Source organism: Triticum aestivum, chromosome 2D (genome assembly GCF_018294505.1).
Source record: "Triticum aestivum cultivar Chinese Spring chromosome 2D, IWGSC CS RefSeq v2.1, whole genome shotgun sequence".
Classification (NCBI taxonomy): Eukaryota; Viridiplantae; Streptophyta; class Magnoliopsida; order Poales; family Poaceae; genus Triticum; species Triticum aestivum.
In genome coordinates, this window is record NC_057799.1 from 323,015,084 (window position 1) to 323,038,999 (window position 23,916).

The 23,916-nt window shown below is 48.7% G+C and overlaps 1 protein-coding gene across 1 annotated transcript; it reads right to left on the reverse strand.

The window, feature by feature from the left end:
* Positions 1–389: 389 nt before the first annotated feature.
* On the reverse strand, positions 390–7,352 carry LOC123052955 (protein LEO1 homolog). The gene is made up of 11 exons (XM_044476324.1): positions 7,006–7,352; positions 6,163–6,515; positions 5,905–6,022; positions 5,283–5,459; positions 4,430–4,606; positions 3,954–4,085; positions 3,655–3,834; positions 2,158–2,289; positions 1,419–1,532; positions 1,123–1,335; positions 390–731 (listed from the first exon to the last, which is right to left on the reverse strand). Exons 1-11 carry the CDS (start codon positions 7,246–7,248, stop codon positions 582–584), a joined length of 1,989 nt encoding a protein of 662 aa, XP_044332259.1. The 5' UTR covers positions 7,249–7,352; the 3' UTR covers positions 390–581.
* Between the last annotated feature and the right edge of the window lie 16,564 nt (positions 7,353–23,916).

Here is a 23,916-nt window from a genome sequence, read left to right on the forward strand (position 1 = left end):
ATAGGAGTACTTTTTCTCAAGAAAACAAAAATATGAGTACTTATAAACACGGCACACTTTAGTCGATTATTCGGCCAAAGCGCCACGTGCACCAATAAACAGTAAATAAATTCAGAAGGAAAAACTGCTTCTTTTCCCTCAAAGATGCTCTAGTGTGAGTGCCATGTGCATCGGATGAACAGTAAATTCAAAGAAAATGGCAATTTTTGGCATAAAAGATGCTTATCATGGCAAAATAACACTGAAGGAAGTCTTGACAAAAAAAAATCTGCTCCAAACAGTGTTTTTTTAAGTTTCTCTGAGACACAATTTTTCTCTCAAGAGCTCGAATGTCATTTTGCCACAAATTTTTGCACATTCAAGCATCTCTGATGCCAAAAAATATCAGATTATTTTGAATTCTTTTGCTATTTTATTTGAATTCACTGTTCATGATCTGCACTTGGGCACCGAACAACGGACAACTGACATCTTTTTTTGTTTCTAAATGAACAACATTCACACATAGCCCATCCAATATTCAACAACACTTTTGGCAGCAGAGACAAATGTACGTTAGCGAAGTTCTATTTTCTCCTCCTTCACTCATCTTCGTCGTCGCTTTCAAAAACAACGCCCTTCCGGCGATGAACAGTCGCAGGCTGTTTCCTCGGCGGGGAATCCTCGTCCGAGTCCACCTCCCTGCGCCTTTGGCTCCCACCCACTGCTGACTCTCTCTTCCGCTTTGGTTCCTGCACAGCCAGTTCCAGTTTGATTAACATTATTACCATCTTTCCTCCATTGAGTAGTCAGTCGGCCATGACTGAATGACAGGTTAAATGGAAATCATGGTGCTTCCTTCTGTTCTGGTTACCATCTCACTCTCAGATCAACACGGCAGCAGAGCGAAAGAAAACTATCTACAAAGTCCGACATCTAAAATTTCAATTCAAATTGGCGACCGTATTCCTAATGTCAGAGTTACAAGCAATCTTGTGTTTGCCTGTTATTGAACTACTTAATTCTTTACCGTGTATGCCAGGTAAGAGGACCTGACTCTTGCTAAATTGGATGGTTACTGCAGTTTACCACACAACCTACTTCTTAAAAGGAAAACTGAAGTTTGAGGCAGTGGCATCTTACCTGGATTCCTTCATCTGACATAGGCTCCGGGTCTTCCTCATATTCATCCTCCTCATCCAGCTCTTCCCTTCCACCGGTGGGAGAGTGCTCAATGTCCTCGCCTAAAGTTTCATACTCTGACTCCTCCCTTTCACTCTCAGAGTACTCCTGGCGTCTCGCCGGGCGAGAAGGAGGGAAGGACGGTTTGCGAGGAACACCTCTGCTCATATTCGACTGAGAATGTGCACAGAATACATGTAAGCATTGACAGTAATAAATTTGTTCAAATGAGAATGCATCTTTGCCCAGTTATCCACCTTCTTTGCGTTAATTATACGCCTTTCACCTAGTGCTTCAGCCTCCAAGTCATCCTCAAAATGACCACGAGATGCCATTCGCCGAGAGCTGTAGTGGTTGTCAGTCTCCTCATCCTGCCAAAAGTAAGTATATGTTCAATGAATTCTTGCCACATTCCGCTACTACCCGGAAGAGCGGAGCTAGTAACACACAAGAATAGCATTCATGTCCCAAGACAACACAGTAGTCACCCACAGCCCACAAATACAACCTCACTTATTTAATTCAATCTAAGAAAAAGTTATCCAGGCAAGTAAATCAGCACAGCACTTCATACTCTCTAGTCTTACAAAAACAGCTACTGAGCATGTATCTCCAGGTCCCATGGCAACATGACAGTATCAGAATAAAATTACCCACCTAGGCAAAAATTGCAGATGTACATTCAAGAAGGTAACCCAGAGTTGGAGTAAACTAGGGAAGCATGAAATGAATTTCATACAGAACTATACTTCCCATAGTATGACCTAGAGTAAGCTTTAATAAGTTCACACTAGATCTGTGATTAAAATATAAAAGAAATATACAGTTAGATCTAAATGATTGGTGATTGTTAAATGACATTTACTAGTGTAGGTCAAGAGAAACTGTGCTTACACTGTATATCATTTATTCTTAAAACTAACACTGTATATACCAGAATAGCTAGTTGTACCATAATCTTCTTGATTGGCAAAAAGCAGCGAAACAACAACCCACCTCATCTAATGCATCTTCCAAAAACCCTGGAGAAAGCTGCCTTCTTTGCCTGGCAGGTTGTGTGTATTTGCGGTTCACCTTTTCTCGTTTGCGTTGAAGAATTGAATGAGCTCTAATACTTTGGCCCTCAGCCTGCATAATTACTATGTCAGTGAAAAAGGAAAAACTTTGCTGAAAATGCATACAAAATCGGTTTTGGTGGGGGAAAACGGAAAAAGAGGTCAGCAATGAACACAATTAATATGCCTCCAGAATGGGACAAGAATCACAATTTATTGTTGCACCTTCATAAATGGCAACTTCACTTGATTTGATGTTTGGAGTGTTGGTTGTACTGTGTCACACTGAACGCTATGGACAATTCAGGGTGTTCAAGACTTCAAATACGATCAGACTCAACCTGTTGAATCCATTACTCATTTTCTCTTTGTACTGTTTTAGCCAACGTGGTTGGAGCTAGTTAAGGAAATGAACTACAGCCATATTCATCGGTTTCCATAGTTTGTATCCAAACCGGGTTGAGAACCCCTAACCATAATCATGAGATTACAAATCGAATCATTAGTACAAGAACTATTAGACCCTACCCTTAGATCAGTTAGGCTGACACTTACTGAATGGAACAAGAAACACAGAGAAGAACTTCTGAACCAGTCAAGCTCAAACTCTACAAAACAAAATGGGTTTATTAATGTTGACTTATGTGTTGGTATGTATGCAATGGCAGAGGTTCAGACCAAAATAAGTGGGGGCCAACATTGATTAATAGATGACTTAGGCAATACATTTAAAGGTCAATTTTCTCATGTGTCTTCTGCAACGGATTCATGAAAGCAAGGGGTTTCGTGTCAAATGGTTGTCTAGAGGAGTGAGTACAAATCTCTACAGGTTTCTGATCTTAGAACTCATCCTCCCATCGTTTCAGGGCTATAGAAAAGAGGAAACACAAATAAAACTGTCGGACTCGTCCAATGTTCTGAGAATGGAAGCTGCTAAGGGTTGACCGAACGTCCAATAGGGTTTATCCAGTCATCAAGTCCCATGATCCAGCAGGGAGGGAAAGCAGGAATTTGAAGATCAAGCAGAGAGAGGACGAGCAGAGCAAAGGGCTGGGCTGGGCTGGATTCTGTTTTTCTGGTGAAACAGCCACCCATTTTTTGTTCTCTGATAATGGGGAACATTGCATTTGTAGGCTTAATATGGTAAAAACATGCTCTTCATGAGGTTCCCAGCACCAGCATGAAGCGCTGCAGACCCTACTAGGAAGTAGTAATTCAACTATCTTAGGGAAAAAGAAACATACATGTGGAGAACATGGCAAGCCCCTATGGCTATCAGTAAGAGAGATGCATGGAAAGTGGACGTGTAACAAGACACAAGTGTTTTTATATCTGACATAGGAGCCTTAGCTTAAGCAGCTAAGTTCGGCAAACACAAATCATGGACAAGTCAATGAGCATATTCAACCACTGGACTAAACAGTGGAGTTTTTGTTACCCTTTCTTTTTCCTGCTTCACTCTCTCAGGATCCTTAGCATCATACCACTTTTGCATCTTAACAGTTTTCTTGTTCTGGGAATCAACAAGAGCGGTTAATAAACGATGTGACTTTGAAGACAAGGAAGATGGCATAAATCTCATTTTCTGTAGAAGTCTTCCTTGTGATTGTAGAACTCCCTGCATTATGATTCAAAAATAATCAAGCCAGTGAAACTTATTATGGATGATGTTGAGAGTATAGATGAACAAAGAGGCCGTACGAAATGCAATTGGAAAGCAGACAAGAAATAGTTTACCTTCCCACTCCTCAGAAACAGATGGGACTGATCATGATTTGCTTCATGTACGGATATATCAAGAACTTCATTACCAATCAGCAGCTGCATGGTTCCATCTTTCCATTTGACAAAGCGTGCATTACTTTCAACCTGCAAGAAATCAATGTGCAAAGCTTCAATTATCGGTGGGGAAAACAAATCTCAGTAATACAGCAGCAAAAAAAATGCATCACGTGCATAGGTCTTCAAGGTGGAGGGAAAAGATAGCTGTAAGGAAAACAAGAACATCGCCAAATTGAAAGAACATAGAAGATCAATGAAACCATCATGATGTCATAAGTAGAGTGGTGACATAATCTAGATAGGAATATGCCATATCAACTTCAAGGAGAGAGAATTTGAAAATATGGCAATGTAAACATAAGTTTGTAACTGACTATAACACCAAATGATTTCATAATACTACATTGCTGCATGAAAAATGTTTCACTTACTGATGTAGTGCCATCAGCATTCTTGACAGTTCTCCACCGCACAATATTGTCCTCCAGTCGTATTTTTTTCTTGGTCCCAGATTCATCTGTAACGTAAACATCTTCTTCCACATATGTTTTGGGATCAAAAGGCCTCGGATCAATCCCCATTATGTTTGATACCTTGATCACGTTCATCTACAAGATAAGAAATCATTAGGTAACAAAACCCTGCCTGAATAGCTGCAGAAGTGCAAACCTATTCAGCATGGATCATAACATTCTGTCATTCTTACCAAAGCCCATAGAACATGAGATGACCTATGATAAGGATATGTATCTAGACCAAAATGTTTTCACCATCAAGTACAAGAATGTTGTTCATCAATCATCACACACGAGTTATTTCCTTCCCAACAATGTTGCTCATCAATCATCACAGCACAAGTTATTTCCTTGTCATTTTATTATACCAGACAGGTGTATACCAGGTGTAAAACAGAACATCACCCGTTAGACTATTAAGGAGTAACAGATAGCAAAGAATAATAAAGAATGATGTGCATGTACACCATGCACAACAGAAAAAGGCATGCAACGTCAAAATAAAATTGTTGGATACAATAAAGCAAATAGGCTGAGCTTAAGAGAACAGGCTTATATATAGACAAGATAATATCGCTACTAGACTTCAAAAGCCAAGAGACTGTTGTCTACAGATTTCAAACAGTAATCAACCATCAAATGATAAACCACATGCACCAGTACTCAACCATATCATCAGAAAAAAAGAGAGAGAAGAGACTGAAAGGCACCCCTCGCAGAGAGGGAGAGAGAGACTGAAAGGCAAGATTTAAATGTGAAGTTAACTCACTCTGTCCGGTCGAGCTGGTGGCTGCTGACGTGGAACCACCAAGTTCAACGGTGGACCAACTGGCTTCTCTTTTGTTTTTGGCTCGCGGTTGTCATCTGAATCATATCGTATATCATCATCAGCCACGACATCATCTGGCTGCAAGTCTTTCTCATATTGCAATTCATCCTCCATGGGCTACAGAAGAAGAGAATAAGGGAAATTTATTGTGTGCCTAGAGATGAAAAGGCTTTAAATAACAAGATAATGTGTAATAGATGGGAAAAATCATCAAACCTGATTGGAAGCACAGATCAATATTCATGCAGAACAAATGCAAGAAACGCAGAAGGTTTAAGTTGTTCGCATGACTACTTAGTTAAGCTAAGATTTATTTAGGGAAGCACAAAATGGCAAATACAAGGGTAAAATGAGATAAAAGACCACCATATTTGCCACTGTTCTGTGTCGATAAAAAAAACTCGGTTACACTAACATGTACCGCATTATCCTTATCATCCAGTAAGCAGCTACGCATTGCTGTCTAGACTCATAACTGTGACTAAGATCGCTTCTGGAGATCTGGAATTTCTATATTTTACTGAATGGATGAAAAAGGAAGAATTTGGGATTTGAATCTTACATTGGAATCTTCGTCAATTTCATGCGGGGCATGATAAGGAGCAGGTTCATCTTCATCGCTATCACCAAACACATCACGGACAACTTCATGATCTCTCTCTTCCTCCATTGGGAAGGATCTACATAAGAGAAGAATATGAATGCACTGCCGAAATAATGAATCATTTAGTCAACCATGGAACAAATTACTTAGTAATGTCAGGTCTAGCAAGCATAAAACGCATAATATTTAACAAAGTAGCATTCTAGTTTTCCTTGCCTTGGTTTCCTTTGAGGAGCTTCCTCATCTTCAGGAGCTTGACCAGCATAATAATTATCTTCAGACCCCTCAGATTCAGAGGCAACAACTTCCCTTCTTCTACTGGGAACCGCCTGCTGCTCGTAGCCATCTTCTTCACTGTCCATGCCTCTTGCGTCAGTTTGCATCACCCCATCACTCAGTTCTCTTTCTGGTGAGCTCTGAACCTTTTCCGGGTCACTTTCTCCTTGATCAAGATCAGCAGGATGGGCCTCTGTTTCACTTTCCTCTTCCATTCCAAGTTGGCCCTCACTCTCACCTTCTCCTTCCGCTTCTCCTTCCCCTCCATTCTCTGCCTCACCCTCCCCTTCTTCCTGGATAAACATATCAGTAAGAAAATGTCACATCAGATGGCTTAATCAATGTCGACGCAGAATTAGGGATATGAAGAAATCTACAGGAGCATATCTTTAACTCTTTAGCAAGACCAACATTCCAGATTTAAAGATTCATTTTAAAAGTAAGAGTCATCGTTGTTCCAATCACTTGCTAGTTGCTACACAAAATTCCCAGGATATACAGAGATTGCATCACACAACAATCAGCAAGCTGGCGCATGCACGCGCCTACAATTCTCCACCTCGCCTAAACTTACGAATTTCTACTTCAAAATGTTTCAGTTAGATTTCCCAGGATCAATTAAAAACATAAGCCCACAATTTCTCGAGCAATTTTGGGCCCGGTCTCGAGGCTTCGAATCGACAGTTCCCCAAAGAGAAAACTAAGCCCTAGCCCAGGATGGGGATTGAGAGAGTAGAGCAGGGGAGATCAATCACGGCGAGAAGGGGACTGGATGTGTGTTACCGAGTGGTAGGCGTCGTGGGAAGGGCCGTGGCTGCGTCCCTCGTCTTCTTCCTCCTCGTCCTCCTCTTGGTCCAGAACTTGGCGATGGCGCTGCATCTGCTGTGGCGGCCCCTGGTCGTCATCGTCGGCGACCTCGATGGGGTCGTCCTCCTCTTCGTCCTCAGACTGGTCGCCGAAGAGGTTCTGCATCATCTGGTTGCGCGTCTCCTCCTCGACATCCCTCTCCCGGTCACCGCCCGCCATCGCCGCCGCCGCTGCTTTCCGCTCCTGTTTGGGTTTCTTCAGTTTCCGCTCCGAGGCGAGTTTATGCGTGGGTCGCGTGGCGTTCGAGCCACTGAAGAAAATTGCGTGGGAGACAGCTTTTTTTTTAGGGTTGCGTGGGAGACAGCTATAGATCCAACTATAGGACCCACATACAATCGACTTCCGGAGAATTTCGTTTGTACTTTTTGTTTTCAAAGAGTTTTTTTTACTTTCTTTTTTTTAGGAAATTTGTAAACAGTATTTATAATTGCATCTCAAAAGAAGTAGGAGTATTTGTAATGAAATATAACTAGCAAACGAGCTTATTTTGATATTGAGCAGACAAAATGTTCATGAATTATAATATTACAGTGCACGACCATGATAGGCCTTGGAAGATTGGATGACATCAAGTTCATGTTTGCGATGGCAGGGCATGAATTATAGTAATACACCTGGACAATAATAACAATGGATGATGGACAATGTCTAGGGCCCATTCTTTTGGACTGCTGATATGGACCGAACCTCGTGACGCGATCTGGTATGTTGTTGCGGCCCGATCTTTCACGACACTCCAACACCAATAGCAGCAACCTCTTGCCCGCGCACACGATGTACACGAAATACATGGTTTGAACCTTGCGGCTCAATACGAGAAAACCAATCTCGACGACGGTACTCACGCACAAAACAATTTTCTCGTCGAGAAATCGCAATACAGAGGTTTTTTTAAGCTTTCTTCAAAACTTAGGGATTTTTAGACAGCTTCCCCTAAAACTTGATATGGGTATTTACCAAAAAAAATCGTTTTATTCATAAAATAACATGCCTTTACATGGAACGTGATATGGCTATTTATACTAGTATAACTGACCCATCTAACAATGATTAAACACACGCAAGCTTTCGTATCTATTCCTGACTTCCAAACGGAAACAACTAAAGACAGAAATGACTTGATATTTTTCTTAAATAGAACTCTAAACTTGAAAATGATTAAACACACGCAAGCTTTCGTATATCTATTCCTGACTTCCAAACGAAAACAACTAAAGACAGGAAATGACTCAATATTTTTCCTAAATAGAACTCTAAACTTGACACAATATCTTGCGGATCTCTTTGGGATGGGCCCCAGCCAACAACAGAACATAATGAAATATATTCACGCACATCAGGACTCCTCCTGGCAGCTTCACGTGTCTTCTCTTTCCATGGTAGAAAAATAAATAGCTCTCTATTTTTAATCTTGTTGACCGAACCAGACCAATCTGATCTTGTCTTAGTCTTTGTATCATAGTAGGACTCTTTTTCTTTCCATGATGTAATACTCTGATACCAACTGAGGAGGGCACGACCTCGGACGCGCCACTAATTCGGCCCAATCTTTTACGATGCAACGAACTCCTCCAAGATCCACGATAAAATCTCCCAATTACGCGATGCAATACACGTAACCTGAAGATGGGGGGACGACGACCAGCGGACAATCCCTCGACACATGAGGAACCTCCCGCCGTGGTACACGTAACCAGCACGCAACCCGTCGGTGACGACGGACCTCGAGCCAAGTGCAACTTTCGAATACAAAATTCACACAATAATAAATATGAACGGCACCCAAAGAGGATCGCTTAATATCGATACATAATTGTTGTCTAAACTCTAGAACATAGTCTAATCCTTACCAAATCACTTGATTGGCTTTATATTGTAGCCGCACACCCTACCTAGCTTGGAAAGCAAGCCCTCACGGTAACACCTAGGCATATCTAAACCGACTTGGTATATCTATCTACTATCTCTATAAAAGCACACAGTGCGGAGATCCAAAACAGCATCCTGTCCATTTATTGATCCCCGTGCGGTCCAGATACATCGCTAAAACGTGTTTGATGTAAAGTAAAATGTCCTTTTAGCAACCTCCCTGCGTCGCACACCTCCACCCACGTCCCCCACCTCTTAAAAAAAAGTCCAATCGCGGTTAAAAAAAGTTCAACCAGATCGCACGATACCCTCCCCTGACCGGCTCACTGAAATTCCCTATCCACCTCCTACCTCACACCTGCACGCTCACCACCCCATTCGCCTCGCCGCTGCCTGTCTGACATGTCGTCCGTCCCCTCTGCCCGTTATCCCCTTCGAATCCAGCGAGAGACATGTGCGATAGGGCCATAGGGATTAGCTAGCTCCTTCCCCAGTTCCCCTACAGACCCGGCGGGGACTGCTCCCATCGCTGGCCCCGCCTTCCTTTCCATTACTCGAACCATGAGCCATTGTCGAGTATGCAGGAGCTGCTGCTGCCGCCGGCGCCGAGGACGCGGGCGTTGCTAGGTTCGTCCCACAACGCGCCGATGCGGGAGCCGCCGCAACTATAGCGCGTCGTTCCTCGGGACGAGATCCCACATCCCCTCCCTTCCACGCCGATGCGGGAGGCTACGATCTGGTTGTCGTGGTCGCGATGGCCTGGACATTGCCGCTGCCACTGCTCCACACCTCGTGCAAACTGCACTACCCCGACGCCGCAGTCACCATCGCCCACCTCCTCGCGCGGACACCATGGCCTGGGCGCGGCAGCTCGACTCCGTGTCACAACGCGTGGGCGGAATTTCAGCAGAGCAACTTTGGCCCGTCCAACTTCCAGGTTTAGTATTCCTATTTTTATTATACTTATTGCTCGAGAATGGATACATATCGTGATAGATCAGGAAGTCTCTTCCAGAACTGTTCATGCAGTCATGGGTGATGCCATGATGGATGTTGCTGCTTGATACCGAACTATGAATAAATCAGCTTGATGCTCTTTTATCTTCATCGTCATGCATCTGCTATCTTCCATCTTGGGGGAATTGGTGAAATAAGGGATGATAATTGATTAGAGGAAGAAGAAAGATAATATATACTTGTAACACCCCCGGTTGTCGGTGTACTAAAGTTTGGGCCCTTTAGTAGCGCATACTTGTGCACGGGCGGTTACAGCCATACTCGCGGCAAGGCCTGGCGGGGGCAACTGGGAGCAAATACAAGGCGACCAAGATGGATCCGAACCAGTAATGAGAGAACAGAAGACAAGCTGAGCCCCCGGCAAGATTCTTGCTGGGATGGTTTGCGAAGCCCCCAGCAAGATTCTTGCCGGGATGGTTTGCGAAGCCCCGGCAAGACCACCACCCTTGAGGTTGAGAGCTCTGACACCATCAACAATGTCAAGACCAAGATTCAGGGGCGTTTGCGTGGTGGCATGCAGATCTTTGTGAAGACTAAAAGACGAAGTACCCAGCAAGATTCTTGCCGGGAACGTTTGTGATGCCCCGGCAAGAATCTTGCCGAGGATGTCTACGAGGCCCGGGCAAGACTCGCACCGGCAAGGATCCCACCGCCCTGCCACCGCTCCAGCGCAGCGACTAGTCTGCCCGCCTGGCCCCGTGAGCCTCGTCATCCTCCATACATGTCGAGATGGGGTGAGGCGGCGACGGACGGGATGGGCTCTGTTTCCGTCCCCAAGAAAGTTAGGGACACGTAAACGGTGCATTAAATGCGTTTGTCCTAAGACGATAGGGATAAGTATGAGCACTATAGCAGCTTTACACCTCATGTATGCACTGTACGCCACTATGATAGCCCCTTGGTATAAAAGGAGGCCCAAGGCGATACAGAGAGGGACGTTTGGACTTTCTGGCCCAGTTTGCATGCTTACCAGCTAGCCAGAGCTCAAGAACTCTCAATACACTAAAGCAGGACTAGGGTTTTACGCTTCTCAGCGGCCCGAACCTGGGTAAAAATCCCTGGTGTTGATCGTTGGATCTGCTCTTTGTGCACGCCTCTTTCCCTGCCAAACCATAGAAGGGATCCACGTGATCCCATATGTGTCGTTTCCCCGACATCTTTGGCGCGCCAGGTAGGGGGAAGAAGGTTGCGCGAACCTGATCTAGCAGTCAACGCGTCAGTCTCTTCAACGTCTTCATCATCATGCTTCCCAAGAGGAAGGGCATCACGGCGATTGGTTCATCTACGACCGATCTGCCCGTACCAACATGGACGGGCGACGGGATGGACGCGGGTGGAGGACGAGGTGGAGATCATGAGATTCCATGGCATCCTGGCGACCGGAGCCAAGTGAGCGGTATCGTCCGCGGCCGCGACGACAGCCCTGCGCCGCTGGGTCCAAGGACGGAGCAGTGCTGCATACGGGCGACGTAGCGACCTCCAAGGGTGGAAAGGCGAATTCCAAGACACCCCCATCGGCGCATGCGCCGCGGTCTTCCCAGGTCGTGCGCGATGAGCAGCGCCGCGACGTCGGTGACCCCAAGCATCCCCATGGAAAGGGCCCTCAGCATCATTCCTGAGATGCGCAGGGCCAGCATGCATGCCAAGATGCCGTTGGAAACGGCGCACGACCGCAGAACCATGATGGAGCTCCTTCTAACACGGTTAGGAGTCAGAGCACCTCACGTTCTTCGCACCTGTCGATGCCGCCTACACCAGCAGAAGCGTTGGCGCGAGCACAGCTGCTCCTGGATTTTCCTTCTGCTGCGGAGAAGCTCGAAGAATGGAGAGCTGCTATCCAGAGACTTATCAGTTTCGCCAATAAGGACGGGCAGCAGCAGGCAGGGCCTTCGCGGCGGCGGTCCACCAAGCCGGCGCGTGCCGATGGCGGAAAGAACGGAGGTGGTGCGCCATGGTGCACTCTCCTCCACCACGACGACAGCGGTCGCCAGTTCGGCGGGTTGATGCCCGCGATGATGGATCCACGGCGTCGTCCGATCCACGAACTCGCCGCGATCAACGTCAAGTTCTTCGGGAACGAGTCAAAGAAGACGCTCGAACCACCATCGAGCGGCGGCGGGAAGCGCGCCATCAATCTGACAAGCACGCAGGGCCCACTGTAGACGAGCCTGCGCCGGGGGATTCTGGTGACGTACCTTACAAGGTGGGTTGTCCAGCTTTTACCCGTGAGCTGCGGCGAGTCCAGTGGCCCACTTCCTACACGTTCAAGCCAGAGGTCCCGTAGAAATACGACGGCAAGACTCACCCGTCGGAGTTCCTGAGCATCTACACCATCGCGGTGCCGGCTGCCGGGGCTCGAGACGACAAGGTGCTCGCCAACTACTTCTCGTTGGTACTCAAGCCCAACATCAGGTCGTGGTTGATGCACCTGCCAGAAAATTCCATCTCTTCATGGTCAGATATGTGTCACGAGTTTGTTGGCGCCTTTACCGGAGGCCACCAAGCTCGTGGCCAGGCAAGTGATCTACATCTCATCCCCCAGAAAGAAGGTGAAACCTTGCGCAAGTACATACAGAGATTCAGCCCTGTACAGTACAACATCCCAGACGTTCATGCTGCCGCTGTTATCAGCGCGTTTCAACAGAATGTGCACAATCGCAAGATGTGTGAAGAGCTGGCGATGAACAAGGTTAATTAGGGATGTAGCCGAGCTTTATGTTTTAGCCGATAGATGTGCTCGTGCTGAAGAAGGAAGGAGATACCCCGGCGAAGAGGCCGGCGTGGGAACTGACTCAGGAGACGAAGACGCCGCCGCCCCGGCAAAGAAGGGCCGACAGCGTAATAGGAAGCGCAAGGGCAAGACCGTGCTTGCTGTCGAGGAGTCCGGCAGCCCCCACACCGCTAAGAAGGCCAAGGTTGATGACCCTGACAAGGAGGTTGCCAGGTGCGCCGCCTGTCAGGCCTTGGCGGGGCTGCCGACAAGCCGGAGGGCTCCGACAAGCAGTATTGCAAGATCCATCGCACCAAGGGCCATGATCTTCAGAACTGTCGGCAAGTTGAACAGCTTGTCGAGAGGCAGAAAGCTGAATATGAAAGGCGAGACAAGGAGAAGAGCCAGGATGGTGCTGAGGGGTCCGGCAAGAAACGTGGTGGCCGAGGAGGTCGCCGCGGCAAGTACAAACAACAGGAGAGGCCTGCTCGAGGCCGCGACAAGAAAGCGGGTGATGATGACCACGAAGAGGACGACGAGTCCAGCGAGCATGAGTTTCAAAAAGCTACAGAAGCCATGTGCATTGATGGTGGCGCCTCATTGCATTCTTCTCACCGCCAAAACAGTGGGCGCGCGAGATAAATGCGACAGAGCCATCGGTCGACGCCTAGAAGCCGTTGAGATGGTCCAACACGCCTATCGTTTTTTACGCTAAGGATCACCTTAATCACACAATAGCGGTCGGGGGTTTGCCATTGTTGGTTTCGCCAATGATTCACAACCTCAAGGTGACAAAAATGCTAGTTGACGGTGGGGCCGGTTTGAACTTGATCTCGCCCAATGTGATCAAGAGGTTACTTGATTTCTGATGGAGATCTCGAAGAGACGAGCACGTTTCAAGGGATCAAACCAGGAAGAAGCCAGCCGAAGGGTAAGATCACGCTACTAGTTACATTTGGCGAAGAGCTGAACTACAGGACGGAGAAGATCGTTTTTGATGTTGCCAAGATCCTGTTGCCGTATAACGGGATCCTTGTCCGTCCAGTGCTGGCCAAGTTTATGGCAGCATCACATTACGCTTACAATATGTTGAAGATGCTCGGCCCGATGAGCATCATCATTGTCAACTCCGACAAGAAGGATGCGCTTATCTGCCCCGACCAACTCTACCGGGAGGCAGTTGTAGCACCTACTGCTAAGGCGCTTGCTCCTGCCACTGGAGCCCCCGGGGGAAGAAGACCGGCAAGGCCTCTTGCGCCCACTTCGGCAAGCGCGCCTCCTCGGAGTGCCGCATTCCGGTCGAGGAAGTGCCAGAGAGCTCCACCGGCAAGAGCAAGAAATCCAAGGCAGCTCCACCAGAAACTAAAAAGGTGCCCGTCAAGGAGGACGGCACGGGCGGAACTTTCACTGTAAGTTCCGCCCTCAGCGACAAATAGGAAAGCGCGCTCATTGCCTTCCTGCGGGCGAATGTCAATGCGTTTGCATGGCAAGCATCTGACATCCCCGGTGTTCCCAGGGAGGTGATTGAGCACCATCTTGCTGTCTGTCCTCATGCGCGATCTGTCAAGCAGAAGGTCAGGAAGCAAGCTTTGGAGCGGCAAGAGTTTATCACTAAAGAGATCAGGAAGTTGGAAGCGGCAGGTTTGGTCAGATGAGTGCTCCATCCAACGTGGTTGGCCAATCCGGTTGTAGTGCGCAAGGTGAATGGAAAATGGAGGCTGTGTATTGATTATACACATATCAATAAAGCCCGGCCAAAGGATCCTTTCCCCTTGCTGCGCATCGACCAGATTGTGGACTCCACTGCTGAATGCGACTTGCTATCGTTTCTTGACGCTTATTCAGGGTACCATCAGATCTTCATGACGAAGGAAGATGAAGAGAAGACAATGTTTATCACCCCATGTGGTACGTATTGTTTTATATGAATGCCTTTCGGGTTGAAAAGCGTTGGTTCAACATTTGCAAGAGCGGTCCAGATCGAATTTGAGCCCCAGCTGCGTAGAAATATGGAAGCTTATATGGATGACATAGTGGTCAAAACCAAGGACAAAGCAACACTCATACAAGATTTAGAAGAAACATTTGCAAATTTGCGCAAGCTCAATCTCAAGCTCAATCCTGAGAAGTGTGTGTTTGGCGTCCCATCCGGCAAGCTTCTCGGATTCTTTCTATCTCAGCGTGGGATTGAGGAGAACCCCGACAAGGTCAAGGCGATTGAGCAGATTGAAGCACCAAGACGAGTCAAAGATGTGCGTCGACTTGCTGGCTGCGTTGCTGCTCTAAGCAGGTTCATCTTCAAATCTGTTGAGCGCGCCCTGCCCTTTTTTAAGATCTTGAAAAAGGCAGGTCCAATGAAATGGACACCGGAAGCGGAGGCAGCGCTGCAAGATTTGAAGAGGTACCTCTTCTCCACGCCAACACTAGTCGCGCCTAAACCACAAGAGCCGTTGCTACTATATCTAGCGGCAATGAATCAAGTGGTCAGTGTTGCGCTAGTGGCACAGAGAGAAGAGGACGAAGAAGCAGCGGCAGCGGCGAGGCCGTCAAATGACGAGCCGGGACCCTCCCCGGCAGAGTCTGGTGCTGGCAAGGCAGGATCTGCGCAAGCAAATGAAGCGGCACAAAAGAAGAAGATGGTGCAGCACCTAGTTTATTTTGTTAGCTCCCTCTTGCAGGGGGCTAGGTTAAGATACTCTAGTGTGCAAAAGTTACTCTTCGGCCTCCTTATGGCCTCGAGGAAGCTGCGCCGCTATTTCCAGGCACATGAGATCACCGTCGTCACTTGCTTCCCGTTGCAACGGATCTTACATAAACCAGATGCGACTGGAAGGATTATGGAGTGGGCGTTGGAATTGTCGAGCTTTGGTCTCAAGTTTGAAAGCACTTCAACAATCCAGAGCAGAGCCTTGGCAGAGTTCATTGCGGAATGGACTTCAACGCCTGACGAGGAGATTCAAGAGACCACTCTCCCCGGCAAGGAAACGAGACAAGAGTGGGTTATGTATTTTGATGGGGCTTTCTCGCTACAAGGCGTCGGTGCTAGTGTGCTGCTTGTCGCACCCACCGGAGAGCACCTCAAATACGTAGTCTAGATGCACTTTCCCCGGGAGAGATCAAATAACAACACTGTAGAATATGAGGGACTGCTTGCCGGTCTCAGGATCACGACTGACCTTGGAATTAAGAAGCTCATCGTCAGAGGTGATTCACAGCTTGTCGTCAAGCAAGTTAACAAAGATTATTAGAGCCCATCGATGGAAGCTTACGTAGATGAAGTGAGGAAGTTGGAGGAGCGTTTTGATGGTCTGCAAGCAGAGCATGTTCCTCGTGCAGAGAACAGCATTGCCGACGACCTGTCAAAACGTGCCGCCCTCAAGTTACCTGTGGAACCAGGGGCTTTTGTGCTCCAACTGACTCAACCATCCGTTGAACCATCAGCAAGGCAAGATAAGCGAAGGAAGTTGAGCTCTGGCAAGTACTTTCCCACCGAGCTCCCAGGAGCCACCGGCAAGGAGGTTGCCGGGGACGACGCCAAGCTTGCCGGGGGGCGACAGGCTCCGGCAGGGCCTCGAGCCCTTGCTGTAGAGACAACTGTTCCCGCAGCAGAAGACATGCCTTTAGTCCTTGCTGTCGAGCCTCAGGCTCTAGCATGGGCACAATACATCATCCGGTTCCTCCAAACAGGGGAACTCCCCGAGGAACAGGAAGAAGCGAAGAAAGTAGCCCGTCGGTCTAATATGTACCAGTTTGTGGATGATGTCATGTACATAAAAAGACCGAACGGCGTGAAATTGAAGTGCATTCCTCGGGAGGACGAACTGGAGCTGTTGGCAGAGATACATGGAGGCATATGTGGCTCTCACATAGGATCAAGGGCCCTTGCTGGTAAGGCATTCCGGCAAGGTTTCTTTTGGACCACTGCCCTCTAGGATGCAACTGCACTAGTAATCAAGTGTGAAGCGTGTCAGTTCCATTCGAAGAAATTGCATCAGCCAGCCCAAGCTCTTCAGACAATCCCTCTTTCCTGGCCATTTTCAGTCTGGGGGCTCGACATATTGGGCCCTTTTCCTTGTGCTGCCGGGGGCTTTGAATACTTGTACGTCGCAATCGACAAGTTCACAAAGTGGCCGGAAGTGGAAGCAGTGAGAAAGGTGACAGCACAGTCAGCCATCAAGTTCTTCAGAGGACTAGTTTGCCGTTTTGGTGTGCCAAACAGAGTCATCACCGACAACGGCACGCAGTTCACGAGCCGCACCTTCATGCAATATATCCAAGACCTTGGCACCAAAATCTGTTTTGCTTCTGTTGCTCATCCAAGAAGCAACGACTAGGTGGGAAGGGCAAATGCTGAAGTGTTGCAAGGTCTCAAGACGAGGACCTTTGACAGGCTGCACAAGTGCGGAAGACACTGGGTTGATGAGTTGCCAGCAGTTCTTTGGTCAATCTGGACGACACCAAATCGAGCTACTGGCCAGACGCCTTTCCCCTGGTATACGGGGCGGAAGCAGTTCTCGCCACGAAACTCATACACGGGTCACCTCGAGTGCTCGCTTATGATGAGTTTGAGCAAGAGAAGTTGCAACAAGATGATGCTACGCTCCTTGAGGAAGATCGTCTTCAGGCCGCTGTGCGAGCTGCGCGCTACCAGCAAGCTTGGCGCCGCTACCATAGTCGCAAGGTTGATGCCCGAAGTCTTGAGGAAGGTGACCTTGTTCTTCGGCGCGTCTAGTCGGCCAAGAATTCTAACAAGTTGACGCCAAAGTGGGAAGGCCCTTATCGGGTAATACGAGTCACCAGGCCTGGCGCAGTCCACCTGGAGACTGAAGATGGCATTCCAGTGAGCAACGACAGGATATTGAACATCTTCGCAAGTTTTATCCATAAGGCGCGGTTGCCGGGTCTCCCGACAACCCCCTTTTGTACCAGCCTTGTAGGCAAGGCATATAACCCTATGTACAAAGCCAGGCGCAGACCCTGTGCATAGTTGAATAAGTTTAAGTATTTTAAAGTTCTTGTCGATTTCCATGTTTATATACGCATGCCTGTCCAAGATATTGTACTACACTTGTTTCCAGCAAGTACTAATGAACCGCCAAGGTTCCATGTTCCTATTTTCTCTTCTTTCTTTTTGTCAAAGGCTAGAAGGTTCCCTCGCGTGCAAGTTTGCCGAGGGGGATGATGGTGTGGAGTATGGACACCAACAGGCGATGTTCGAAGTGGCATCTTGCGGGAAAGAGTGCAGCAACGAACAAAAAGCTAAGTTCTGAAACCTTGAGTAAATTTCTTTTAAACGTAAGGTTATTCTCCTTGGGCAATTTTGGTTCTTGTATGGAAAACTTGCACGCGAAGGAACCTTGTCATGATCGTTGCGCCCTTACTCTGTTTCGAGTCCGCTCAACAGTTTAGGTGGCTGCGCTGAGAACGGCAAGGTATCTTGCTGGCAGCAACACCCCCAGCAGGCTGCTAAGGATTCGTTCCTCAAAGCGCTCGCGGCAAGGGTGCGCGCACCGGCAAGTTTTCCCAACAAAGCGTAGGGCGTAGGCCATATAGAGAGAAATCAAACAAGAAAGATAGCATGCATTCATCCAAAACACAGCAAGTTATATTACATCAATAGTCGCCGCAATTCCAACTTAAGATAAATTGTCTTGGGCATGAATTTGTGGCGTCAAGAAGAAGTGAAGCAGCTAGTCCATGCGCTAGCCTTCGACCCTCTTGACTTGGTCCACCTTGTCGACAATGGGCACGATAAGCTCTTCCAGCGCCTTGCGGTCTGCGTCCTCCGGCAAGTGGTCGAGCACGTTGGTGAGGTTGATGTCGGGGTTCCTGTGCACCACTTTGATGAGCACCTTGAGAAGGACGGCCCGATAGAGTTTGCGGGATTCGCTGGCCAATTGGGTTGCCTGGCTGGTGTGGAGCAGCTTCAGGGCATCGAGGAGGGCCTCGAAGAACATGGTCAGCCTAGCGCTCGGAGACACCCTGTCCTCAGAAGAACACCAGAAGTTCGGCAGGCCCATGGTGGACAGTTGTGCTGTGAGCCTTTCCGCGACGTCAACAAGGCACTCAGTCTAGAGTTTCACGCCTTTCTCGTAGTCATTATAGGTGGCAGCGGTGCTCTCAAGTAGCTCCTTCTCGTCCTGGAGGGCCTTGGTCGGAGTTTTCTCGTGAACCTTGCCGCTCTCAAGGGACTCCTTCAGCATGGTCAGCTTCAGCTCCAGATTAGCAATGGAGTCATTGGCAGAGGAGAGTTTTTGGTCTTGTCGGATATGGTAGTTTGCATCTCTGCCAGGTCGTAGAGAGTTTTCTCTCTGTTGCCTTTGAGCGTCGAGAGCTCCTTGCCGTGATCCTCCAGATCCGCCTCCAGCTTCTTCACCTTGCCGGCCAACTCGTTCTTGGCGGCCTCCGCAGCTTCGGCATCATTGATGGCTCCCTTCAATTTGCCGGTGTGGTCCAAGACCAAAGCTTCAAGTGTTTTCTTGTGTTCCTGCTCCAGCTCTTGGGTCTGCTGCACGACAAGCTTTTCAATTTCTGCATCCTTGCCGCGGAGCTTGGCAGCAAGCGCCTCCTCGTGAGCGGCAAGGTCCTCTTCTTGAGCATCAAGCCCGATACAGCGTTCCGTCAGTCGAGCACCTTTTGCGACACCTGTTGAGCGGTCTCTTCCTGTGCCTTCTCAATGTCTGACTCCTTCAAGAGGAGCTCGTCCCAACTTTGGCTCAGCTGCTCCCGGCCAGTCCCCAGTTCTTGCCAAGCCTCGGCGAACCAGACTTGCATTTGCCGACGCGCTTCTGGAGGTCTGCCTCTGCTGCTTCGACAACTGCTGCCCTGGAGTCGAGCTTCTCCTTTCGGGTGCGGTGAAGCGCCTGGAGCTTATGGAAGTTGTCGCTCATAGCCTGGAGGAGCTGATCTTCTTTGGATCCACTGCTACTGGTGCACGGCTCGTCAACAATCTTGAGCCCGGCGGCAGCAATGACATCTTCATCAAAAGTCTCTCCCTCGGTTGGCGCTCCAGTGCTTGCCGTCCCCGGGATGTTGATGAACAGGTTGTCGCCAACCTTCAGGTATCTGCTTGAGAAGGGGGGACTTCGGATGTTGATGGTTGATCCTCGACAACCGCCTCACCAGCAACTGAGGGCTCCTGGACCGGTGCAGCGCCGGGCACTCCTGCGGCAGGAATGTCGTCTGTACGGTCACCGGTCTCCTTGCCGCCCCCTAGCGGACCCCTTGGCGGCTTCTTCATGCACGTCCTTGGCAGCCTCGTCGGCAGTGATTCTGGCAGCTTCGGCGGCAGCATCCTTGGCGGTCTCCTCGATGGTGACGTCAACATCCATTTGATCCGTCAAGGAGAGATCTGAAAGCCAAGGAGGGCAAACGAGATGAAGCCAAGGTTAAAGTTCAATACAAGAAGGAAGGAGAGAAAGATCATGCAGGAGGAATGACAAGTGCCCGGAAGCGAGTGACCTACCTGTGACGAGCGGTTGGGAGGTGGTCCCTTCCCCGGCAACATTTGTTGCCGGTGTAGGACTGTCGGCGCTTGTGCTTGTCGGCTCTTCCTCCATGCGTGTGGGCTCGCCAGTGGAAGCCCTTGTCGGGGATCCATCACTGGGTGGTGTGGTTGACGGAGACAACGCGTCGGGGCGGCCCTCAGCGGCTCTCCTTGTTTCTATTCTTCTCCTGCAAACCCGGCAATATCAGCAGCAAAGATATACACCCTGACACCCGCCAGCAGGAAATGAGTAGTGGACTCATGCTGGGGGCTGCGTCGTGGGCTGGGCTCCGGGCTGATGGTGATAGTCTCCGTTGCACCTGCGGTGCTTGCCGGGGGCTCATCGCTCGTTGAAGTCTTAACCTTCTTCGCCATCCTTTGCACTAGCATTTCTGTGTCTCTGCGGGGACATGCCAAAGCAAGAACAAATAAGATAAGTAAAACCAGAGATCAGGAAGAAAAGGAGGCGGCATGGCACTTACTCTTCTCCTTCCGGGCTCTCATCTCTCTCCGAGCTAAAAGTGGAGAGGTCAAAGTTGACCTCCGCTATAGCATCCGTACGAGGGGATGGAGAAGGGGACCTGGGCCGCTTGGCTGTGGCAGGAGCGGCAGGCTGATGTGGGCCTGCTCCAATTGCCGGCACCACCGCGTGAGCTACCCCCGCTGCTTTCTTTGCTGCCACGGTCGCGCGCCTCGTCTGGCACACATGTTGCTGCTGAGCTTCTTGCCGCTCCACAGCCTTGCTGGCCGCCCCCTTGTTGGAGGCCTCTTTGTGCGAGGAAGCTCGCTGGACTGGCTCACCGGAGATGGCTCACCGAAGGACGCGCTTCTTCTTCTCTGGAGCCGGGGGCTCCTCATACAGCTGCTCCTCAGCTGTATCTTCGGCAGAAGGGCCCCCGGCAACTGCGCCACTATGCTCTCCGGCAGACTCCCCCTGCTCGGCAAGGTTTTCTTCTTCATTGGCTTCGTCTTCCACGAAGCCAATGCTGCCGGCCTCCGCGGCAAGGGCCGCCTCTTCCGCCTTGCTAGCAATATATGCCACTTCTTCATCGGTGGTGGCGCGGATGAGGTTCGTCTCTTCCCGGATGGCCCTCTCCGATAAGTTGTGGAAGAAATCATGTGCCTGCTCCGCGGATGGCTCAGCCTAGGTCTGGTCAAGGCCATGGGCATTGAACACCGACATCATGGTGATGATCGAGTTCAGGTGGTGTTGTTGCACAGTGGGATTACGCGTGCCGGCAGCCTGAGCGACATGACGGTCTTGACATCTTGTGGCAGAGCTGTGTGTTGCATGACCGTCAAGTTATTGTTCAAGACGGGGCGCAGCCTCATGATATCCGTTGTGTTTCGATAGTCCCAAGCTGGTCTCCCCTTGTTTTGCAGAGGGGCGGTGTGGCGGCGGAGGAAGTCAGTGCCGACCATCTCGATTGTGAGCCATACAGCTCTGAGGCATTTGATCCTGTCGATTGCGATTGTAAGCTCCCCGTCTCGAGGGTCGAGGGCGCTCCAACCATTGCCGCTGGTCAGTCTCGTTTGCCGGGGCATACCGAATGGCTGCGGATCTTCCTCCGTAATCCAGCACCACCTGCCCCGCCATTCATCCCACTTCTCGCGGTAGACCCCGTCTCGGTACGTCTCCTTGTTCCATGCCCTTGGTATCCAGGCGACGCTGCCAGAAAGGGCATCTCCTGCCTGGATTCGGGGGATGAAGTAATGGCGGAAGAGGGTTGTGTTGGGGACCACTCCGGCAAAATTCTCGCAGAGGTGGGTGAAGATGGACATACATGCCACAACATTCGGCGTAAAATCCAAAAGGTGGAAGCCAAATGTGTACATGATGTCGACAAAGAAATCAGAGAACGGGGGGCATGATTTCTACTACACAACTTTATTCTTGTAGACTCGTGTTGGGCCCCCAAGCGCAGAGTTTTGTAGGACAGTAGCAATTTTCCCTCAAGTGGATGACCTAAGGTTTATCAATTCGTGGGATGCATAGGATGAAGATGGTCTCTCCCAAACAACCCTGCAACCAAATAATAAAAAGTCTCTTGTGTCCCCAACACACCAAATACAATGGTAATTTGTATAGGTGCACTAGTTCGGCGAAGAGATGGTGATACAAGTGTAATATGGATGGTAGAAATATATTTTTATAATCTGAATAAATAAAAACAGCAAGGTAGCAAATAGTAAACGGGCACAAAAACGGTATTGCAATGCTTGAAAATGAGGCCTAGGGTCCGTACTTTCACTAGTGCAATCTCTCAACAATGCTAATATAATTGGATCATATAACCGTCCCTCAACGTGCAATGAAGAATCACTCCAAAGTTCCTATCTAGCAGAGAACATACGAAGAAATGGTTTGTAGGGTACGAAACCACCTCGAAGCTATTCTTTCCGATCGATCTATCTAAGAGTTCATACTAAAATAACACGAAATAAATTTAGATTCATAATACTCAATCCAACACAAAGAACCTCAAAGAGCGCCCCAAGATTTCTACCGGAGAAACAAAAGACGAGAACGTGCATCAACCCCTAGGCATAGATTACCCCAATGTCACTGTCGGTGTCAAAACCGGCGGATCTCGGGTAGGGGGTCCCGAACTGTGCGTCTAAGGATCAAAGGTAATAGGAGGCAGGGGACACGATGTTTACCCAGGTTCGGGCCCTCTTAATGGAGGTAATACCCTACTTCCTGCTTGATTGACTTTGATGAGTATAGGGGTTACAAAAGTTGATCTACCTCGAGATCGTAATGGCTAAACCCTAGATGTCTAGCATGTATGATTATGATTGCCTCTACGGACTAAACCCCTCCGGTTTATATAGCACCGGAGGGGGCTAGGGTTGTACTGTGACGCCCGGATAATTAAGCTACAGTAACCCTCTACTAATGATGCCACATCACCTCGGTTATTGTTGATAATTTTGCGTTAGTTCAAAACAATTTAAATTCAAATTTGAATTAAACTCAAACAACAAAAGTTCTCAAACAATAAAACTAAAGTGTTCACACTATTCTATAAATTCCCCTGATCATTGCCATGATGGTACCAACTTCATTTGACTCACAGATAAATCCCTAGGAAATTAATAAGTGGTCCAACAGCAAATAAATTAGCCATTTCAAAATAAATGAATTTTTATGTATTTACAAACCACTTGAAATCGTGTATGATAGCTCAAAACATTGCCTACTATTTATGTGACAAGTTTTGCATTCAACAAAACTTATTTGGATTAAATTAAAATACAAAACGGTGGAGAAAATACAAAACAGAAAATTAGAAGAAGGAACATGGGCTAAGGGCACACTGTGCACTAGAGGCCCAGTGCTACAGTGCATGGCCCAACCCACCACAGGCCTTTCCTCTTCTCCTGTACAGAGGAGAAGGCAGAGGCCATGGCGTGGCGGCCATCCCACGGCGCCATGGCCGGATGGCCCCCACGTCGACTCCCCTCGGCCTATAAGAGCGTCCCCTGGAAACCCTAGCCAGCTCTCGACCGATCCCCTCACTTTCCCCATCGAATCGCCTCCTCCTCGGCTCGGAATCGAGCCCGAAACCTCGCATGGTGACTGTACACCTCGTCGCCGTTGCCGCGGACAACGTGCTCTCCGGCGCGTGTGGATCCGTCCAGGAGGATCGCCACCCTCGACTTCGTCTTCCCCGAGCAACAACTGGAGCTGGGACGTCCCGTACATTCGCCATCGACATCGTCATCTCCGCGTACATCGTCG

Bases quoted from the DNA above. Each gene is read 5' to 3' on its own strand.
- LOC123052955 (XM_044476324.1), bottom strand. From the start codon at position 7,248: ATGGCGGGCGGTGACCGGGAGAGGGATGTCGAGGAGGAGACGCGCAAC. The intron at 6,023-6,162 runs GCAAGGAAAACT...TCTCTTATGTAG, and splicing joins GCTCCTCAAAGGAAACCAAG to ATCCTTCCCAATGGAGGAAG. The intron at 1,533-2,157 runs GTGGGTTGTTGT...TACTTTTGGCAG, and splicing joins TGGAAGATGCATTAGATGAG to GATGAGGAGACTGACAACCA.